Genomic DNA, 23407 nt, shown 5'->3' with positions numbered 1-23407 from the left:
TGAAGGAGTATCTGATTACCCAACGATAGCACATATTATGACTCACTAAAATATCGTTGCAAATAAATAATGGTTATGGGTACATTATTACTTTTTGCTAAAAATTTGATTTTGGATTTAGTTAAAATTTGCTAATTAGAATTTGTTTGAATTTTATCAGCATGTCGAATTCTAGAATACTCACTTCCGATATTATTAACAGTAAAATCAAATAAACAAACAAATTACTAGTGGTTGATTACACCAATAGAGTTTTAACAGAGGATTGTCCTCTATCTCCCAACTCATCTAAAATTATGAATTATGTAGATGAGAATGTTGAATTCGAACAACAAGATAAATATGATTTACTTGTTATCGAAGCATCTTTAGTGGAAAACGATAAAATCTGGACAATTGATTCAGGTGCTGCTAATCATGTTGTACTATCTCACAGGAAACAAGTTCCTGGAGACATTTGACAAAAGGTGAAACAATCTTTAAGGTAGGGACCAGGGAGATTGTTTCAGCCAAAGCAGTGGGAGATATGAAGTTATTTATAGGAGATAAGTACATTTATTTGAAAAATGTATATAATATTCCTTCTATGAAAAGGAATCTAATATCTGTCTCTTGTTTGCTAGAACAAAATTATAAAGTTTATTTCGAAAATGGCAAAGTGTTCATCAAAATGGGAAATAAATAGATTTGCTCTGCAAAATTAGAAAATAACTTGTACATGTTAAAACCAACTGAGGTCAAAGCTGTTTTGAATATAGAGATGTTTAAAACTGCTGGAACTCATAAGAAGAGGAAGATTTCTCCAAATGCTTATCTTTGGCACTTGAGACTGGGTCACATAAATCTCAACAGGATTGAGAGATTGGTTAAGAACGGTCTTTTAAACCAGTTGGAAGACAGTTCATTACCACCATGTGAGTCCTGTCTCGAAGGTAAAATGACAAAAAGATCTTTTTCTGGAAAAGGTCTTAGAGTCAAAGAAACCCCTAGAGTTGATTCACTCAGACCTTTGTGGGCCTCTAAATGTTAGAGCAAGAGGAGGGTATGAATATTTCATCAGTTTTATAGATGATTATTCCAGATATGGACATGTTTACTTAATGCACCAAAAGTCTGAAACTTTTAAAAAGTTCAAAGAGTATAAGGCTGAGGTTGAAAATCAATTAGGTAAAAAGATGAAACTCTTAGATCGGATCGAGGTGGTGAGTATATGGACATAGAATTCCAAAACTATTTGATAGAACATGGAATTCAGTCTCAATTCACAACCCCTGGCAACCTTAGCAGAACGGTGTGGCAGAAAGGAGAAACAGAATCTTGTTGGACATGGTTCATTCCATGATGAGTTACGCTCAATTACCAAATTCTCTTTGGGGACATGGTTCGTTCCATGATGAGTTCTATGAAGTTGGGAATAAGGTAGAATATCTAGCTGACATTAAGAGATGGCTGGCTTCACAATTCTAAGTGAAAGATTTAGGAGAAGCACAGTATGTTCTTGGAATCCAAATAGTTCGGAATTGCAAGAACAAAACATTAGCTTTATCTCAAGCATCTTATATAGACAAGATATTGTCTAGGTATAAAATATAAAATTTTAAAAAAGGGTATTTACCTTTCAGGCATAGAATTCATTTGTCTAAGAAACAGAGTCCTAAGACACCTCAAGAAGTTGAGGAGATGAATTGAATTCCATATGCATCTGCAGTTGGGAGTTTGATGTATGCAATGTTGTGTACTCGTTCCGATATATGCTATGACGTAGGAATTGTTAGCAGATTTCAGTCCAATCCTGGTCATGACCATTGGACTGTTGTTAAAAACATTCTCAAGTATCTGCGGGGAACGAGAGATTATATGCTTGTGTATGGTTCTAAGGATCTGATCCTTACTGATACACTGATTTTGACTTTCAGATCGATATTGACTCGAGAAAATCAACTTCAGGGTCAGTATTTACTCTTAATGGAGAAGCAGTGGTGCGGAGAAGCATCAAGCAAAGTTGTATTGCGGACTCCACAATGGAAGCTGAGTATGTAGCTGCAAGCGAATCAACAAAAGAAACATAACTGATCGATCCATTTACGAAGGCCCTCTCAGCTAAAATGTTCGAGGGTCACCTAGTAGGACGAGGTCTACGAGTTTTATATCACTAGGGCAAGTGGGAGAATTGATGGGTATTGTGATGCCCTAGTTTATTGTATTTGTACTTTCTCTCAACATTGTATATATTTGTATATATTGATCCACTGGAGTTTTAGTCCAAGTGGGAGTATTATTGGGTTTTATGTCCTAAAACTCGCAGTTTATAAAATAATAAACATTTTCTATTATCAATGTACTTGTTATTGATCTCATAAATTGTATGAAAGTCTAAATCCAATAAACTAAGACCCATAACTATTGTATGAGTACTTGAACTTTATGTGGAGACATAAGAGTGGATCGGGCTCGAGTAAATAGTCAAAATGATCTATGGTACATGAATGAGGTTGGGTACCTTATTTTGGTAACACCATTGGATGCGGCCTATTCTGCAGTTGTTACAAAGAGTTGTAAAGTGCTACATATGATGTGATCCTAATTCGTACATGTTATGACATGAGAAGTGGGGGCGTCATATGCAATGAGTTTGCATAAGATCAAGACCAAGAAATAAGTCACTCTTACTTTATAACGTTGTTTACTGTTTAAGACTGACTATTTCACCTAGATGACCCAGGTAACTCGATTTTAATCCTGAGCTAACTATGAACTTTGGGATTGCCCTTAGATTTGCATAGTTGAGGGTTTTCTCAGCAACATCGGCTCAATAAGACTCCCATTTTCAGGGGTAAGACCAGATAGATAGCTGGACACATAGGGTGCAAGACGGAGTTCACACCTATCCGATTTAGGGATAGGAGAAAGGTTGTTCTTTCAAGTACTGAATCCAGGTCCTGAATAAGGGGCCCCACCCTCTCATTAGGCTGAGAGAGTTTGGTTTAATGATTGGATCACAAACTAGTTGTTCATTAGAGGATCAGTAGGGACTTGAGGAATAAGACATAATCTTGGATGTAAAATAGATATTTGACCCAACCGTTATTATGAACAACCTATGAAGGGTCGACTTACTGATTATGGCTAAATCATGTGGACATAATATATCTATAGTGAGGGAAGTGCAATTATGCGCTTTAGTGGAATGACCCATTAGTTAACAAATATGGATTGATTTGGTCTAATGAGTTTAGCCAATTAATCTCGGATCGTTGGAGCCATTGATTTGTAGGTTCGCGAGGTCCCCCTACTAGCTCATAACGGACTAGCTCTAGAATAGTGTGATAAGTTAATTTGAAACGTTCAAATTAGAATTAAGGGAATTAGTAATTATATGAGATATAATTATATGTTTAATTTTAGAATTAAACGGAATAGAAGAATTTATATATTTAAATATGATTTAAATATATAAAGATGGATATGTGTTAAAATTAATTTAATATTTGATATTAAATTAATTAAGTTTTATTTAATAATTAATTTTTGAAATTAATTAAACTTTTATTTTTAAAAATCAAAATAGATTTTATATAATCAAATTTTGATTTTTAGATAAAATTGGAAAACAAAACACACAAAATGGAAAAAAAAAGGTTTTTCATCACCAAGTAGCTCACTCAAAGGGCAATATCTTTGCCTTGTCTTCTCCAAGCATGAGCTGCAACTCATGCAACTCTTCTCTTTGCATGTTGATCTGTAATATGATGAAGAGATTGGAGTGAAAATCGGGCATGCAATCAATAGAGATTTTGAGAGAAAATTGGGCTTGAAGAAAGAGTTCTTCAGCTAGTTTTTTGCAGTGAGCATTTCTCATTCAACCCTTGATTCAAGCTTGTTTTGAGTCCCATAACTCAATCTAGAGCACCAAGAGAATAGTGAGGAAGATCCTTAGGTGGTCGACAACAAGATTTGGAGAAGATAGTAGCTGGTGAAGGAGCTTTGAAGAAGTTATGCAAGAGATATGTCTTGAAACCCATTTTTTTTTTCTGTAAAAGCATACTTTATATTTTGCCAAAATTAGTGAATTTAAGTGCTTAGATGATCCTAGAGCTTCCACTGTTGTTGAAACAATCCTACAGTACATAGCCCGATGGAAGTGCTAACAGTCACTAATAGTCTCATATAGGCATAAGCATACAATCAAATCTTAAATCATGTCTAGGTTTCATAACAGTTTCAAAATTTATCCATCAATCAAACACTATAATAACACATACTATCGAAATCCCGTAACATAAGTGTAAGGTCAAAAAAAATTACAACTGACCAACAAGCATGCCAAAAAAACATATTCCAAACCAACGTAGAAACCAATACTTAATGCATACTTGGTTCGGGGGCGAACCGGTAGTAAATCACTTACCACAAATTAAACTAATGTAAGCAATTTAATTTCTCCTTTTAGCTTTGAGAGACCCTAAATCAACCACTAATTTCTCCTCAAGTCATTTAACCCAAAACGTAAAGTGACCCCCAAAAACCACCAAATGTCAATAATAAACATATCCTTAAGTGACATTTAATTCCAAGGATTAAAGACCCCAATTCCATCAACCAACATCGATACCAAGAGACTTCCAAGGATTACTATTCACCAAAACTCCTCTGAAGCAACCTCCAACTAATGGACAACAAGCCTCCGATCTTCACAACTCGAATCTAACAACATAACACCAAGAGTTAGGCTGAGAATTTATTGGGCAACAACAAAACGACCAGGGATAAACCTAAAATGTTCTAAATCTTACCCCAAACAGCAAAATCTGACGGAAACTGACCATGATCTGGTGACAGATGGGGCTGTCTGTGTTAGACCGGTGACGCACGCTTGGTCAAGGCTAGCAGCGCGGCGAAATCACAGGGAAGAGAGAGCGGCGGCACGGCGATAGGCGGGCGAGTGACTGTGATGCGATGAGGGAGCGGAGGCACGACGCGGATGACTGACTGAGGAATGACTCAAATGGTCGGCGAATGTGATGCTGCTTCATATCCAGCGTAGGCTTAATGGTGCAACACAGACGATGGGGGGGGGGGGGGGGGGGTGGAGGAGGCAGCAAGGAAACACGGAGAAGAAAGCCTTTCTTCTTCTAAATTCCTTTTTTTTTTTTTTTTTTGTTTATTTCATGCAAACCGAGGTTCCCCATTTGAATAAACAAAAACCCTTAAACCCTAATTTTTATATATATATATATATATATATATATATATATATATATATATATATATATATATATTATCCCCTATTTTTCTTCTTCTAAAACAAAACTCAAACCACCAAATATTATTTTAAGAAATCTTCTCCAAACAACGACCAATTAAAAACTGAACCAAACAAATAATTTAATTACCTAAGCTTTGGCCTTGAATTAAAAAAAATCCAATAATTTCATGAACTAATTTAAATTTACCTAGATCCCGGGATGCTACAATCTTTTCTCCTTAAGAAACTCTCGTCCTCGAATGTTCTAGTCTTGGAAGAGCTCTGGATACAGTGTTCTCATCTCGTCCTCCCGCTCCCAAGTTGCTTCCTCAAACTGATGATTCTGCCACAGAACCTTCACTAGTGGTATCTCCCTGTTGCGAAAAACCTTCATTTCCCTTGTAATAATCCGCGTAGGTTTCTCTTTATAACTTAAGTTTTTATTTAGCTGCGAGGGTTCAAAGTCCACTACATGAGACGGGTCCGTTATGTACTTCCTCAGCCTGGAAACATGGAAGATATTATAGGCTGCAGAGAGAAATGGTGGCAAGGCCAAACGATAAGCCACAAGGCCAATCATTCCAAGATCTCAAATGGCCCTACAAAACGCGAACTTAGCTTTCCTTTTCTTCCAAACCTCATAACACCTTTCATAGCTGCTACTTTTAGGAATACTTTATCACTTGCCTTGAACTTAAGTTCTTCACACCTAACATCGACATAATTTTTCTGTCTACTCTATACTGCTAACAATCACGTTCTAATCTTCTGATTTCCCCCGTGTTCAGTTATAACGGCAACCCCTGAATCTTGAGCCACTTGGCGTTCCAACCCAATTCCAACAATGCACTTTTCGGACCGAGGAAGCGGGACTTCTTGACGTTGCATATGGCTTCATTCGCCATCTCCACTAACTCAGTTCCTACCAACTTTCTCTCACCAACCTCACCCTAGCAAATTGTAGACCTACAACCCTTACCGTATAGAGTTTCAAATGGATACATACCAATTGTAGCCATATAATTGTTGTTATAGGAAAACTCTGCCAAATGCAAGTGGGAGTCCCAACTCCCTGAAAACTCCAAAGCACAAGCATGCAACATATCCTCCAGCGTCCAATTCAAGCGTTTCGTTTGTCCCTCAGTCTGAGGGTGGAAGGTAGTATTGAAATTTAACTGTGTTCCTAATGCTGCTTGAAGACTTTACCAAAAATTGGAGGTCAAATGACGAGGGTCCCTGTCGGACATAATTGACACCGGCACACCATGCAACCTTACTATCTCTTTCATATATATCTGAGCTCACTTACTCACCGGATACGTGGGCTTCCCTGGAATGAAATGTGTCACCTTAGTGAGCATGTCCACTACAACCCATATTATTGAGAAGCCTTTTACCATCGTGGGTAAGCCTACAATGAAATCCATGGATACACTCTTGCACTCCCTTTCTGGCACATTCAATGGCTGTAGTAAGCCCGTTGGCTTCTGCCTCGGGCCTTCACCTACTGACAGACTAAAAATTTGCTAACATCGGGTATCTCCCTTTTCATAACAGACCACCAGTAATACCGCTTCAAATCTTCGTACATTTTGGTGTTGCCTAGTTGTATCGAGAATGGGGAGTTGTGAGCTTCTGCCAATGATTCGCCTTTTAGAACATTACCTGTAGGTACGCATAACCGTCCTTGATATAAGAGGCCCTGATCCACAGATACTGAAAATTCACTGACTTGGTCTGACTCTACCTGACAAAATTTCTGAACAAGGTCTGAATCACCCTGCTGTGCATCAATGATCCTCTGCTCAAAGTTGGCCATACCGTCAACTAGGCTAGCTGCGAGGTGACTTCCCCCACTGCCACTGCAATTTCTGTTAGCTCTAAATCATCACACAACTGAACCTACTTAAGGAATACACAAGCATGCAACGAAAGCAAACAAAATCAATAAGCACTCTAATTACATTTAATTTGAGTTTGAAAGCATGCAAATACAAGTGGGTTTCATGTTACATACCTTTCTTGATGAATTCTTCAATTCCAAGCTGCTCTTCACTCTAATTCAGCTCCAAATCAGTCCGTGAACCACTAAGAGGTCTTCTCTACTATTCTCAGCCTTGAATTTGAGTGGTGCAACTCAAATTTGGGAGAATTTGGTGAAGGAATTTTATGGGTTTGTAGAGGAAGAAAAAGATGATACAGAAACTAGTATTCCAGCAAAAAAAAATCTCTATTTTCTTCTTCATCTCAGCCACTTTTTAATCAACTCCAGCATGCAACCAACATTTGAAGCCTCAAAGCTAGCAGGTGCTTGATCATATCAAGTGGAATTCAGTGTGTAATTTAATTAAACATGAGGATTACACCTCATGTTAGAGAAAAATGTGATAAACCCAATTTCTCCAATTTTTCTATTAATTTTCATAATTAATTCTAAAATTAATTTAATTTGATTAATTCATAATTAACCTATTGTAGTATTTCAATTTTCAATTTCTCAAATTGAAATTTAAAAATGGAAATTAATTTGATTTTTATTTAATTAAACATATTTAATCCATTAATCTATCAAATTAATCACACACTAAATTTATAACATTAATCTAATTCATGTAATTGATATTTAAATCAACATTTAAATATTATAGACTCTCCAATTTTCTTTAATTTCAACAAATTAAACATTAATTATATTGAATATAATTATGCAAACCCTAATCTGATTTTGAACTAATTCAAACTCAAAAACCCTAATTTCAATTTGAACATTTTCAAATTTGAAATTCAATTTGAACAATTCAAATTAATATCATTCCAAATTCATTCAATTAAATAATTCAAAGTGTTCATGTTTTACGAGCTAGTAGAGGGACCTTATGGACCTACAGATCATGAGCTACAACGATTAAGATTAATTTGCTAAACTCGTTAGACCGAATTAATTAGTTCGTTAACTATCGATTCACACCACTATAGCTCGATAGCTGCACTCTCTTCACTGTAGATATATTTGTGTCCACACGATATAACCATAACTAGTAGGTCGACCCTTCACAGGTTATTCGTAATACCGACGGGTCAATGTGTTGTTTTACCCTCGATATTATGTCTTGTTCATTAAGTTCCAACTGATCCTCTAATAAACAATTGGTTTATGATCCAATCACTAAACTGGATCCCTCTTGAGCCAGTGAGAGGGTGGGACCCCTTGTTTAAGCCCTGAATTCAGTACTTAAGAGAATAACCTTTCTCCTAGCCCTAAATCGGGTAGACGTGAATTTCTTCTTACACTTTATGTTCCCGGTTATCTACCCAGTCTTACCCCTGAAATAGGAGGCTTATTGAGCTGACGCTGTTGAGCCAACCCTCACCTATGCAAATCTAAGGATAAACCCGAATAAACATGAGATCATAGTTAGCTCAGGGTTAAGATCGAGTTACCTAGGTCATCTAAGTGAAATAGCCAATCTTAAACACTAAACAACGTTATAATGTAAGAGTGACTTATTTCTTGATCCGATCTTATGCAAACTCATTGCATGGGATGCTCCCACTCCTCATGTCAATACATGAACGAATCTGGATCACTTCGTATGTAGTATCTTTATAACAACTTGTAACAGCTACAAAATAGGCCACATCCAATAGTGTTACCATATACTATAGACCATTTTGGCTATTTACTCGAACTTGATCCATCTCTATGTCTCTTCATAAAGTTCAAGTATTCATGTAATAACTATGGATCTTAGTTTATTGGATTTAGAATTTACGTATGCTATTTATAGAATCAATAATAAGTTTATTGACTATAGAATATGTTTAACTTTTACAAACTGCGAGTTTTAGGACATAAAACCAAACACTTGCTTAGTGATCAAGGCAGTTCAATGAGTGGTCTTCCTACTGAGAGCATCAAGCACCACATTTGCCTTGCCCGGGTGGTAGAGAATCTCACAATCATAATCTTTTACTAACTCGAGCCACCTGCGCTGTCTCATGTTTAACTCCTTTTGAGTGAAAAGGTATTTCAAACTCTTATGATTGGTGAAAATCTGAATCTTTTCCCTATACAAATAGTGCCTCCAGATCTTCAGGGAAAAAACCACCGCTGCCAATTCCAAGTTATGAGTAGGATAGTTTCCCTCATGGTTCTTCAGCTGGCGAGAGGCATATGCAACCACTCTACCATGCTGCATAAGCACAAAACCCAAACCCTTCTTAGAAGCATCACTATAGATCACAAAACTCCTGGAGCCATCAGGTACTATAAGAATCAGTGTTGAAACCAACTTCTGCTTGAGGTTATGAAAATTTTCCACACAAGCTTTGCTTCAAACAAAGGAAGCTCTCTTCCTAGTTAATGGGTTAATAATGTGGCTATGCTAGAAAAATTCTCTACAAACTTATGATAATATCTGACCAACCCCAAGAAAATGCGCACCTCGCTGACTGTTGTGAGGCGGGGCCAATTTGTAACGGCCTCAATCTTTGTTGGATCCACCGAAACCCCATCCTTCGACACACGTGCCCAAGAAACGACACCTTACATAGCCAGAATTTAAACTTTGAAAATTTTACATATAGCTTATTTTCCCTCAACATTCTTAGGACTTTTTGAAGATGTTCCTCATGTTCCGCCTCTATTTTGGAATAGACCACGATGTCGTCAATGAAAATAATTATAAAGGTGTCAAGAAAATCCATAAACACTTTGTTCATCAAATCCATGAACACCGTCGGAGCATTGGTCAAACCAAACAACATTATGATGAACTCGCAATATCCATATGTAGATCGAAATGCTATCTTCGAGATATCATTGTCCTTTATCCTCAGTTGGTGGTAACCTGACTGTAGGTCAATCTTGGAGAATATAGTAGCTCCCTGTAACTGATCAAATAGATCATCGATCCTGGAGAGTGGATAATTATTCTTGATGGTTACTTTATTCAACTCCATCTTGTTGGATTTTATGTCCTAAAACTCGTAGTTTATAAATTAATAAACATATTCTGTTTTGTTTTTCGATAAAGTTGTTATTGAAATTGTAATCTTGAATCTAAAAACTAAGGTCCTGAGGCTATTTAATGTAGTTTGAACTTTATGTAGTGACATAAAGGTGGATCAAGTTCAAATATATAGCCAAAATGGTCTATAGTATATGAATAAGGTTGGGCACCTTATTTTGGGGACACTATAGATGCGGCCCACTTTGTAGTTAGTACAAACGATGTGTCCTAAACCATTCATGTGGAGACAAGAAAGTGGAGGCATCCTATGTAAAGAGTTTACATAAGACTGAACCATGAAATAGTCACTTTTTACGTTCTAAATGTCGTTTTATGTATAAAACTGACTATTTCGTTAATTGATGACCTAGGTAACTTAATCTTAATCCTGAGCTAACTATGAAAAACTGTTCACTCAAAATTATCCTTAGATCTGCATAGGTGAGGGCAGCTCATTATCGCTGGCCCAATAAGCCTCCCATTTCAAGGTAAGATCAGATGGATAGCTGGGAACATAGGGTGAAAGACGGAATTCACTCCTACCTGTTTTAGGGATAGTATATAGGTTGTTCCTTTTAGTACTGAATCCAGGTCTTGAATAAGGGGCCCTACCCTCTCCTTGGCCCGAGAGGGGTTCGGTTTATAGGTTGGACCTTAAACCAATTGTTCATTAGAGGATCAATGAAACTAAAGGAACAAGATGTAGTATTGGGGGTAAAACGGTTTTTATGATCCAGCTGAGATTACGAACAACCTGTGAAGAATTAGCTTACTAATCATGGTTATATCAAATAGACACAAATATATCTATAGTGAGGAGACTGCAACTATGGGACTATAGTGGAATGACCCGTTAGTTAACAAATGTTGATTAGCTTCATCTAAAAGAGTTTTAGCCAGCTAATCTTAGATCGTTGAAGCCATGATCTATAGGTTCATTAGGTTCCCCTACTAGCTCATTTGGAATAAACTTAGAACAATATGATAGAATAATTCGAATTGTTCGAATTAGGTGAAGAGAGAGAAACCGACAAGTATATTTGATATAGTAGTTGGTTCTTTAGTTTAGAGATACAACTTTAATATTTAAATGTAATTTAAATATCAAGAATATGAATACGTTCATATTCGGAAGCTCGGAAATAATGGAAATGGTCAAAGATGTAAAAAGTCAAAGAGTTGACTTTTGACTTTGAAAAGTCAAACTTTGACCGACCTTATATTCAAATGTGATTTGAATTTCAAGAAAATGAATGTGGATTCGTGCTCAGGAGGTTAAAATTAGTCAACACGAAAAAAATCATAAAAGTCAAAATGTTGACTTTTTGGTCAAAGTTTGACTTTGACAAAATGATTATTTTGCCCTTTGACTAAAGTTAGTGGGAAAATCCAAACTTTTGTTGGATAATTCCACTAACAAAATAGTGGGCTAGGTGTTGGCTTATAGTGGAGATATTAAACCCACTTAGATAGTGGATTCTAGGTGTTGGGTTTTTATGAAGTTGTTTCATGCAATTTTGCATGACCATTTTCTATAAATATGAGCTTTTGAATTTTGATTAAAAACTTTTGACATTTTTGCCAATTTTAGTTTTCAAAATTGGGCTGGAAAAATAAAAACCCAAACCCAAATTCATTCTTATTTTCCATCTCTTTCTCTCTGTCGGTTTTCTTCATCCTTTGGGTCCCACAACCCGGTTCTGAGTCCAGAGGATAGTAGGTAAACTCTAGTTGTGGTCTGGAAGAGTTCAAGTCGAGATTCAATAAGAAAAAGCATTTTTCGAGAGCTACAAAGGTTGTATTCCATCTCTTTTATTTACTATTTTTTTTCCTTCATTTGTATGCTAATTTCCTTTTAATTATAAACAATTAGAGTGTGATATGAACTCAAGGGTTGACCCTCAGCACTCCCAGAACCACTACTAAGGCATTAGTCACCCGTGTACCCTGCCTGCTTTCATCTGAAGCAAGTCCACGTGCCAATCAGACAGCGTCCTCAATGACGCTTCCCACATGACTTGCTCACCGGCCCATCCCTTTAGACCCCTTCTGAAACAGTAGCTTGCTGTTTGATGTGCCCTAGCGATTTGTCTATGCTCTGAACCTTCTGCAAAGGCCCAGTGCTTTTTGTTCAACTTTCTTCTTTTGAGTTGGGGCAGGTTCTTTCATTAAGGACTTCAGAAACTCTATCATTGAGGGACACCCCACTCGTGCTGCCGCTCGGAATGTTGCTGCATAGGTGGGAGACTCGAGAGCTTGCAAAATACCTCGTACCCCATCCCGAATTCCCTACACAAATCTTTCAGCCCTCTTTGCTTCAGTAGACACTAGATTAGGGACGAAACAAGATAGTCTGTCAAACTCCTCCTCGTACTCCTCTACTGTCATGTCCCCCTACTTCAGATTCATAAACTCAGCCTGCTTGTTGTACCTCACATGAGAAGAGAAGTAATTCTTATAGAACCGCTCTTTGAATTGGTCCCATGTGTTGGAAATGTCCTAGAACTTGCAGTTCGTGTTAAACATTCTATTTATCAATAAAATATTATTGAGTAATTTATTCAATAAAGTTGTTGATTTTGCATCTTATGAAAATCCAATAAACATATCCATGGCTATAGTGTGAATACTTTAACTTTATGTGGTGACATAAACAGGATCAAGTTAATAGTATATAGCCTAAATGGTCTAATAAGTATATGGATGAAATAGTGTATCTCATCTTGGTAATACTATTGAATGCGGCCCATTTTGTAGGTAATACAAATGATGTGATCTACAGATCATTCATGTAGAGACAAGTGAGTGAGGGCATCCTATGCAATGAGTTTGCATATAGACTGGACTACAAAATAGTCACTTTTCTTTATAACGATCGTTTATTGTTAAAACTGACCATTTTATTTTAAGTAACCTACGATAACTTAATCTTAATCCTGAGCTAGCTATAAACTCTTGTTTGTTCGGGATTATCTTTTGATCTACATGGGTGAGAGTAGTCCAACATCACTACTCAATAAGCCTTCCATTTTGGGGATAAGACCAGATGAATAGTTGGGGATATAGCTTTGCAAGATGGAATTCACTCCTACCCGATTTAGGGTTAGCAGATAGGTTGTTCTCTTAAGTACTAATTCCAGGTCTTGAACAATCGGGGCCCCACCTTCTCATGATAGAGAAAGGACTTGGTTCATAAGTATTATGAATCAAATTGTTCATTAGAGGGTCAGTGGGAACTTAAGGAACGAGATGAATGTATTCACAGGGGTAAAATGGTGATCTTGACCCAGCTGTGATTACGAACGACCTGTGAAGGATCGATTTACTGGTCATAATTATATCAAGTGGACATAATATATCTATAGTAAGGAGAGTTCAACTATGGGCTATAGTGAAGTGACCCATTAGTTAACAAAATGGGGGTTAATTCGGTGTAATGAGTTTAGCCAATTAATCTCGGAACGTTGGAGCCCATGATCTGTAGGTCCGCGAGGTCCCCCTACTAGCTCGTAAATAGATTAGCTTTAGAGTAGTGCGATAATTTAATTTGAAACATTCAAATTATAATTAAAGAAACTAATAATTATATGAGATATAATTATAATTTTAAGAATTAAACGGAATAGGAGAATTAATATTTAAATATAATTTAAATATATGAAGGTGGATTTGTGTAAAATTAATTTAATATTTGATATTAAATTAATTAGAATTAATTTAATTATTTAATTTAATTTATGAAATTAATTTTACAAAATTAATATTATTTTCAATTTTTTAAATCAAATTGATTTTTGAAATCATTTGGTAAAAATTGGAAAATCAACACAAAATGGAAATATGGATTTTTCCATTAAACCTTCAACTAGCTCACACCAAAGCCATTTATATTTGGCTTCAATAACTCCAAGCATGAGCTGCATTTCATGTAGCTATCTTTTTTGCATGAAAGACCTACAATAAATAAAGAAGATTGGAGTGGAATTGAGACATGCTTCTAAAGAGTTTTTGCTGAAAAATTTGGGTTGAAGAAGTTGTTCGTCAAGTGGGTTGTAGTAGTGAGTTCTCTTCCAAGTTTCTTTTCATTAAAGCTGATTTTGAGTCCCACAACTCATTCTAAAGCTCCAAGAGAATAGTGGGAAAGATCTTGAGGTGGTTCACAGCAAGTTTCGGAGAAGATTATAGCCGAGAATCAAGATTTCAAGGAGTTCTATAAAGGTATGGCTTAAAACCCTCTTGTGATTGATGAGCATGCTTTAGTTACTGCCAAAATTAATGAATTAGAGTGCTTATTGATCATTGTTCCTTCCGTTGCTTGCTGATATACTTTAACACCACGTCGCTTGGCCCCATTAGCTTCTATCATTCTTTCGGATGAGTGCCACCAACGCCTGGCATTATCGACAAGAACAAAGGAAGCACATTGCAACTTCTACTCTTCTGGGCACTTCATGTACTGAAAAATCCCTTCCACAGTGGAAAACCATAACTTTTCTTTACTGGGGTCTTTTAGGGACCCACTAACATCAGAGGGTCATACTCTCGACCTCCAAGGAAGGACCTATCATAGTTTGATTGGGTACCCTATCTTGATTCTAAACTTGTGGTGTCGAAGCTAGTGGGGGTGCCACCTGCTGCGACTGTGCGTGCTGAGCTATCTGCTCAGCCATAATATCCCTTAGCTACCCTACCATAGCCTACATGACGACATTCCCAACAGCTTCAGCCATGGTAGCATACTCTACCGGAATCTTTGAGGGTGATGGTCTTGGCAGGGGCACAGTCGAATTTTGAGGCCCACTTCTTGGTCTAATCCTTTGCCAGGTTGACCTAGACGGGTCAAGAGGCAGCGGGTCCCACATTTCTTGGCTTTGCACCTTAGGGTCTTGTACGTCAGGGTCCTACTCCCCCAATAACATTCTTATCTTGATTGCCCCTTCCTCTGGTTCGTGGTGCCATACCTGATAACCACACGGAATGCTTTAACAAAATGCTTGCCGGGAAACCCGTCAAATACGACTATACAATAGATAAGTTTCAGGCATAATTCCCTAGAGGACTTAAGAGATCTACCTGGCGATGACGAGAGATCTGTTTGTGGCCATAGGAACATTTTGGACTCACGATGTAAGTCATTTTACATAACCTAAAACTTAGGCTCTGATACTAACTGTAACGACCCAAATTTCTATTATGTTTCTAGGACGCTATTAGGTGCATGCATAGGTTTGACAATGAAATCCTCGAAGTAAAATTAAATAAAAGAATTAAAACTTTTATTTCATTAGATAAACTTAAATAATAGATAAATCCTGAAAACACCGTTTGGGGTACCCCTGACCCAAAATTTAAAATAAATATCAATTAAACAAATTAAAAAATGAGATAAAGGAGTATACATAAATTTTAAAATACTAAACTCCTAGATCAGACCCTATCAGATGAAACCCAAGTGCGGAAGTGACAACGTGTCCAAATGGCAGCTAGTCATGGATCACTCTTGTCATTTGCCTGTCTATCTCTACCTTTACCTAAAAAACATGAAAGGAAAAGGATGAGTATATAAGTATACTTAGTAAGCGGCCCACTACTGGACCCACTCAGTGATCTATTAGCTTTCCCATCGACACTCAAGTGCACAATAGCATAGTAGGCATAGGCATAGACATAGGCATAGGCATAAGCATAAGAGGCGAGCCCGAAGGCACACTTTCATAATTGGTGACCCTGGAGGGCACGATCATATACATAGGTGGTGATCCCAAGGAAATACCATACGTAGGCATAAGGTGTGGCCCGAAGGCTCAAACCATGTGATGTATATAGCCCGATGGAAATGCTAACAGTCACTAACAGTCTCATATAGGCATAAGCGTACAATCAAATCTTCAATCAAGTTTAGGTTTCATAACAATTTCACAATTTATCCATTAATCAAACACTGCAACAACACATACTATTGAAATCCTGTGACATAAGCGTAAGCTTAAAAAAAATTACAATTGACTAACAAGCATGCCGAAAAAACATATTCCAACCAACGTAGAAACCAATACTTAATGCATACTTAGTTCGGGGGAGATCCTGTAATAAAGCACTTACCTCAAATTAAACCAGTGTAAGCAATGTAATTTCTCCTTTTAGCTTTGAGAGACCCTAAATTATCCTCTACTACCTGAACCAAAAATCACTTGAACCCATTAACTTAAAATTATCTTAAACTTCCTCAATTCATCTACCCTAAAATGTAAAGTGACCCCCTAAAAACCAAAAAATGTCAATAATGGACCTATCCTTAAGTGACATTTAATTCCAAGGATTAAAGACCCCAATTCCATCAACCAACATCGGTACCAAGAGACTTCCAAGGATTACTACTCACCAAAACTCCTCTGAAGCAACCTTCAACTACTAGACCCCAAGCCGTAGTTATCAACCCTTAGGCTGACACTTACTGCCTAAAAACTCTTGCGGAATAACTCTGATACCAAATACAAATTATATGCAACGGGACGGCTGTAGGCCCACAATTTATTAACTTAGAAACTTAATATGTTTAGAGTATTTACAACATTAGATTTACAAGTCCCAAAACCCACAAACCCTAGTCCCTATATGAACAATAGTAACATGTGTACAATATTAACAGTAACCACCTAGCAAACGGTTACAAGTCTTTTGGTCCTTTAGTGGCAGAGCAGATACTGAGCTGTCTTCAGAGGATTTGACCGCTACCTGGGGGGGGGGAAACAAAAACATTTGAAAACGGGGTGAGCTTACGCCCAGTGAGTGACCGAGAAAACATAGTAAATTCTCATGCATAATTTCAGAAAATAGTTTTATCTGAAATATAAACTTTTGCAGCATAAATAATTTCCAAGCGTAATGTATATAAAACTGTTTTAAACATAAAACAGTAAAATCATTTCTCAAATCAAAGTACTGTATACTGGTAAAATAATCCCAACACCAACTACTAGTCCAAAGAGAACCCTTTTGCTCAATCTCTGACTTTATTCACCTGTGGCCACATTAGGTACTACTGCTCAGATACCTTCTCCTTGTACTTTAGTATCGAGCTACTAGGATACCTTCTCCAACGTACTTCAGTATCCCGTTGGCTTGGTACCTTCTCAAACGTACTTCAGTACCAATAGATACCTTTTCCTTGTACTTCAGTATCTAGTTGGGTGGATGCCTTCTCCTTGTACTTCGGCATCGCATTTTACCAAAACTATTTATAAACAACTTTTCTCTTTAAAGCATGTATAGTATAACACATATACAACATGGCTTTAAAGATGGTAACGCATGCTGGATAAAATCAATACATATACATATGTAAATAGTTTTTCAACAATATGCATGCGTTCAAATCACAATTCAAACTTGCTTGGAAACCACTTTATAAAACTAGTAGGCATGAGAATTATTTTCGCAAACATGCTTTCTGTAAAACGTTTGCAATCAAAACAGTTTAAAAACGTTTTAGTTCGAAAACATTTTAGCCACTCACCTCGAACTCTTAGGAACTTTTCACTCTAGTAGCTCCTCGGGTCCCTTTTTCACCCCTAGAATCCAGATTCAACTTACAACTTAGATTACTTATAGTTCTGAACCTTATTTGGAAATACTTCCTTCTACAAACTTATTCTAAAATGTCTTAGGAATCTTACCCTAAACTTTCAGCTCATAATTCTCGTGGTTTGGCCGAAATCTCAAAATCTTCAAGACTGGCCCAGACTGATCTGACAGTCTGACCCTTCTGCCTTCTTCTCAACCTCCAGCCCAGTTCCTTTGAGCCTTTTCCTCCGGCAGCCCTACTCTGAAAACTAGACTTCCAGAGCTTTCAGATGGCTTTGGAATCACTCCAAACGCACGAGTATATTGGAAGATCTTCTCGTCCAAAGTTGACACATTCCTCTGAACCCTCACTGCCCTCTACTTTCTCTACGAAATTTATGATTTTTGTGTGATTTGAAAATGAAATCCCAACTCCCTATTTATAGGCGTTCAAATTGCTCGTGGGATTGACAACACCTACTTGGCTGCATGGCCAAATGTTTAATCCTCCCTTTATCAACGTAAGCTGACTTCACCTTGGTTCAATGTGTTCTTCCCAAACGCATCCAACACAATTTCTTAGGTTTAAGAATTTCTCTTAATCGGACACCTAGATTTTAATTGACGTTTGCCCTTACGTCTTCAAGCTTTGTTTGTATTCAAATTAGGGTTTTTACATGCATAATCCACCCCAACGCGTCCAAATACATCGCCCAGAAGCTTGCTCGGCCGTTCAATGCATAGGCGAGGCGTGGGCGTGACGTTCGAATCGGACAAAGCAAGGCTAACGCATAGGCGCTCTCGCTCTTTCCGCTCTCGGCTCTCGTGCCGTGCTCTCCCACTCTCTCTCGCGAGTCTCGCTCTCTTCACTCTCGCTCTCTCCAGCAATCTCGCTGGTCTTGCTCTCTCCAATCTCGCTCTCTCCAGCTTTAACTTTTCTCTCCACTCTCGCTCTCTCCAGCTTTCTCGCTGGTCTCGCTCTCTCCCATCTTCTATCCAATCTCGCTCTCTCCCATTTCCTCTCCAATCTCGTTGGTCTCGATCTCAATGATCTCGCTCTCAACGATCTCGCTGATCTCACTCTCAACGATCTTGCTCTTAGCTACTGCAAACGTTGTTCTCCATACACGTTTGCTCACCACTTTGATGATACTTTTACACGGATTTTCCAAATTTTTCCAAAGTGATTTCCCATATTTTTCACATTTCACATAAATTCCATATTTTTCTCAGTCCTTCAGCCATAACGCATTCTACATAACTTCTCTATACTTAGCCGAAATTTCACAAACTCAATTTCCATATTTTTCTTTTCAAATCCCCATCTCTTTTTCACCATTTCATACTAACTTTTTCATCAACCTACTCAACTTATTTATACAAATTTAAATAGAGACACACAATTAAGTGGAAAATTAAGACAATTTAAATAAGAAAACACACACTTAAGTGTAAAATTGGGATTCGGGGTTCACATTTACCTCCTCCTTATAAAAATTTCGTCCTCAAAATTTCGCCACAAGTTCGTCAGTTAAACAATTGTGGATATTTATTTCTGATTTGCTCATCAACTTCCCATGTTGCTTCTTCTATAGCATGATTCCGCCATAACACCTTTACTAATGGGATTGTCTTATTCCTCAACACTTGTTCCTTTCTGTCCAGAATCTCCACTGGTTCCTCCTTATATGACAAATTCTCTTTCAACTATACAGGTTGCTCAGATAATATATGAGTAGGATCTGGCACATACTTTCTAAGCACGAGATAATTTTGGAGGCAAATCCAATCGATATGCCATTGGACCAATCCTTTCTATTATCTCATACGGTCCAATATATCTCGGGCTTAATTTCCCTTTTCTACCTAACTTGAGTATTCCTTTCCATGGAGATAATTTCAAAAATACTTTATCACCCATTTCAAACTCCAATTCTCTTATTCGCTTATCAACATAACTTTTCTGTCTATCTCGAGCCGTCTTAAGATTATCTCTTATAATCTTTATGTTATCTGATGTCTGTTGTACAAGTTCTAGACATAGTAATTTATATCCATTTTCCTCCAATTAATGAGTCTCACACATAAAGTCAATCATATCATATATAATTGAACTCCCTCTTGTCAATTTGAACATTTCAAACTGGCCCAAAAAATGATTCTCGACTTGAATCCATTAAGCTACCAAGGGGACATTATGGACCTATGGCTCGAAGCTCCAACAGTACGTGAATAACTAACTATACTCTTTAGCCACGAGATCCACCATCCGTTAACTGCCAGACATTCTACTAAAGACCGATAGCTAAACTCTCCTAACCACAGATATATTTCTATGTCCATCGGATATAACCAATCAACAGTACGATAACCCTTCACAGATGCTCGTAAGTACAGTTAGGCCAATTTACCGTTTTGCCCTTGTAGTTATATCTAACTCCTTAAGTACGACTGATCCCTCTAATGAACAATACAACATAGTCCTACTATGTGTGGACACCTCTCGGGCGATGAGAAGGTGTGTGGCGCCACATCGTTCAAGCCTCAAGACCAGTCTTTAGGAGAGTAATCTATCTACTTGCCCCTGCTTCGGGGAAAGAGTGAATTTCATCTTGTGTAGTTGAATTCTTAGCTCCCAAATCAGACGAATCCTTAAAGTGGTAGGTTTGAGTCGGTGACTTGGACACTCGCACCCATACAAATCAAAGGACCACCCTCAAAAGTAGAAGTTCCTAATTCACTCAGGATTGAGGTGATGTTACCTATGGTCATCCTAGTGAAGTGAAGTCTCTGTCATGAATAGCGTTATATAACGAGACGTTAACACTTTGTGGTCAAGCCTTATACAAACTCTTTGTATAGGATGCCCCCGCTCGCATGTTTCCACATGAATGATCAGGATTAAACTATATGTAGCAAGTTACAACACTTGTAACTATTCCACTGTTGGGTTGATGTCCTAAAGTATCGTGTCCTATAGTTTGTAAACAGTTTGTACGAACGCTTGTGTTGTATAATATATGATATTTACTTCACATGTTGATTTTGCTCAATTGTTTGTTTTAACTTGCTTTGGCACAAACCAATAAACATAAAATCCATGGTTATCTGTATGTAACTTAAGCATGTATGTGGTGACATACAAGTGGATCATTTCTTAAGTGATAACCAAAATGGTCTGTAGTATATAGATGTAGGAGGGAAATCTTATATTGGTAACGTTATTGATGCGGCCCGCTTTGTGGAATGGTCACAAGTGTTATGAATTGTCACAGATGGTCTAATTCTGATCATTCGTGTAGGGGACATGCGAGTGGGGGCGTCCTATACAAAGAGTTTGTATGAGACCTGACCACGAAGTGTTAACGTCTCATTATATAACACCATTCATGACAGAGACTTCACTTCACTAGGATGACCATAGGTAACATGACCTCAATCCTGAGTGAGTTGGGAATTCTTGCCATTGAGGGTGGTCCTTTGATTTGTATGGGTGCAAATGGCTAGGTCGTCGATTCAAACCTACCATTTTAAGGATTCGTCTGATTTAGGAGCTGGGAACTCATTTACACAAGATGAACTTCACTTCTTCCCCGAGGCAGGGGCAAGTAGATAGCTAGGTCCCTCAAGGGCTGATTACAGGGCTTGAATGATGTGGCGCCACACACCTTCTCTTGGCCCCAGAGATGTTCATACATAGTTGGACTATGTTGTATTGTTCATTAGAGGAATCGGTGGTACTTAAGGAGTGAGATGTAACTACAACGACAAAACGATAAATTGGCTCAGCTGTACTTACGAGCATCTGTGAAGGGTCATCGTACTCATGATTGGTTATATCCGATAGACACAGAAATATATCTGTGGTAAGAAGAGTTCAACTGTTGGTCTTTAATGGAATGCCTGACAGTTAACTGATGGTGGATCTCGTGGCTAAAGAGTTTAATCAGCTATTCACGTACCGTTAGAGCTTTGAGCCACAGGTCCATAAGGTCCCCTAGATAGCTTGGATGAAGTCGAAAATTAGTTTTTAGGTCAGTTTGAAATGTTCAAATTGACAAGAGAGAGTTCGATTATATATGATATAATTGAACTGATTAATTATATATGATATAATTGACTAAATGTATGAGATACATTATATTGGAGGAATTAGATATAAATATGATTTATATATAGTAGAGGAGAAATTACTATAGTAGATATATGATACCAAACTATAGGGTAAGAATATAATATGATTATATTTATTTATTTATTAAATTCTTTAATTATGAGATAATTGGCTGAAATATTCTCCTCAATCGTACGTTAGTGAGAGAATTCAGTATTCGATTATTGTAACTGAAGAATAAAATGAAAATTTGTTTCATTTGGCAAAGAGTTCGAAAAAATCGCAATCGGTGTGAAAACATCTTGATCGCTTAGCTGAAAGTCTATACGATAGAGTTTCATCATCTAAACGATCGCACACCCGCGTCTAAACGATCACACGTCTTTCTCTACACGATCGTTTAGCTTTCCTAAACGATCTCCTAGTGTGTCGAGTTTTCTAAATGATCGTTTACCTATTACTATACGATCTCTTAGTAAAACCTACACGATTGTGTAGCTTTATCTAAACAATAAGCATCCCCGCTATACATTAGATTCTCTCCCACTTGCTTATCATTTACACGATTACCCCGTTCCTCTGACCTCTACCAAATTCACCAAAGACCACGCTTTGGATTCTCACTTCGGGAATACCAAGGGCTCTAAGTGGTGGTGCGTCCCTACTCTTGCTTGCTCGTGCTTTTTCGTGTTGCTGTCGTTCGTGTAGTCGATCGTGCTGTCGTAACCGACTATTTTGCTGGGCGATAGAGAGCATAGAGGTTATTCCGCTGTGTTGAGTTCAAAATTGAATAGAGTCTTCAATTAGTATGTGAACCTAATCCCTTGTATTTTACTTATCAAAGCATGTCGTTGATTAGTGTAAATTGCATAACTGTTTGATAGAATGTGTGTGTGGTAATTTCGGTCACAATGAAATCGGAAAGATCTGAACGCGCTCATGGATGCTTTTCGTTAGGAGTTCCTTCATCCACAAAGCGGGCTGGATCCATAGCGTTACCAGGATAAGGTTTTCCTCTTTTATCCATATACTACAGACCATTTTAGTTATCACTTAAGACATGATTCACTTGTATGTCACTATATACATGCTTAAGTTACATAATGATAACTAGGGATTTTAGTTTATTGGTTTGTGGTTAAGCAAATAAAACATCCAATGTTCAAAGACAAGTAGTGAAGAAAATATTATATATTATACAACACAAGCGTTCGTATAAAACTGTGTTTACAAACTTCAGGACACGAGAGTTTAGGGCATCATCCCCAATAATCTCCCCCTTGTCCTAAAGTAAGTGGAGTGTACATAAAACTAGTACAAAAAGATAAACTATGGCACTAAGGCCCAGTACTATAAAATCTCTCACTTGTCTTAGTCTAGCCACGGGCGGTCCCTAATAGTGTAGTCGTGAGAGCCTTCGTAAGTGGGTCAACAACGTTGTGCGCCGAAGCGATATTTGTGACTATCACATCC

The 23407-nt window shown here is 37.6% G+C and overlaps 1 protein-coding gene across 1 annotated transcript; it reads right to left on the bottom strand.

Moving 5' to 3' along the window:
• Nucleotides 1-5510: 5510 nt before the first annotated feature.
• On the bottom strand, nucleotides 5511-7064 carry LOC150032769 (uncharacterized). Its single transcript, XM_090307012.1, has 4 exons — nucleotides 6777-7064; nucleotides 6047-6195; nucleotides 5883-5954; nucleotides 5511-5748 (listed from the first exon to the last, which is right to left on the bottom strand). The coding sequence occupies exons 1-4, from the start codon at nucleotides 7062-7064 to the stop codon at nucleotides 5511-5513; spliced, it is 747 nt and encodes a 248-aa protein (XP_090163138.1).
• Between the last annotated feature and the right edge of the window lie 16343 nt (nucleotides 7065-23407).

This window comes from Benincasa hispida, chromosome 11 (assembly GCF_027475165.1).
Source record: "Benincasa hispida cultivar pf3 chromosome 11, pf3_genome.v1.1, whole genome shotgun sequence".
NCBI classification, from domain to species: domain Eukaryota; kingdom Viridiplantae; phylum Streptophyta; class Magnoliopsida; order Cucurbitales; family Cucurbitaceae; genus Benincasa; species Benincasa hispida.
This window is presented reverse-complemented; position numbering and strand designations above follow the sequence as displayed.

What these genes read in the sequence shown, in the direction of transcription:
- LOC150032769 (XM_090307012.1), bottom strand. Translation starts at nt 7,064, where the DNA reads ATGGCCAACTTTGAGCAGAGGATCATTGATGCACAGCAGGGTGATTCA. An exon ending in TGAAAAGGGAGATACCCGAT is followed by an intron (nt 6,196 to 6,776) that starts GTTAGCAAATTT and finishes ACAATTTGCTAG; the next exon opens with GGTGAGGTTGGTGAGAGAAA. An exon ending in GCTATGAAAGGTGTTATGAG is followed by an intron (nt 5,749 to 5,882) that starts GTTTGGAAGAAA and finishes CCATGTTTCCAG; the next exon opens with GCTGAGGAAGTACATAACGG.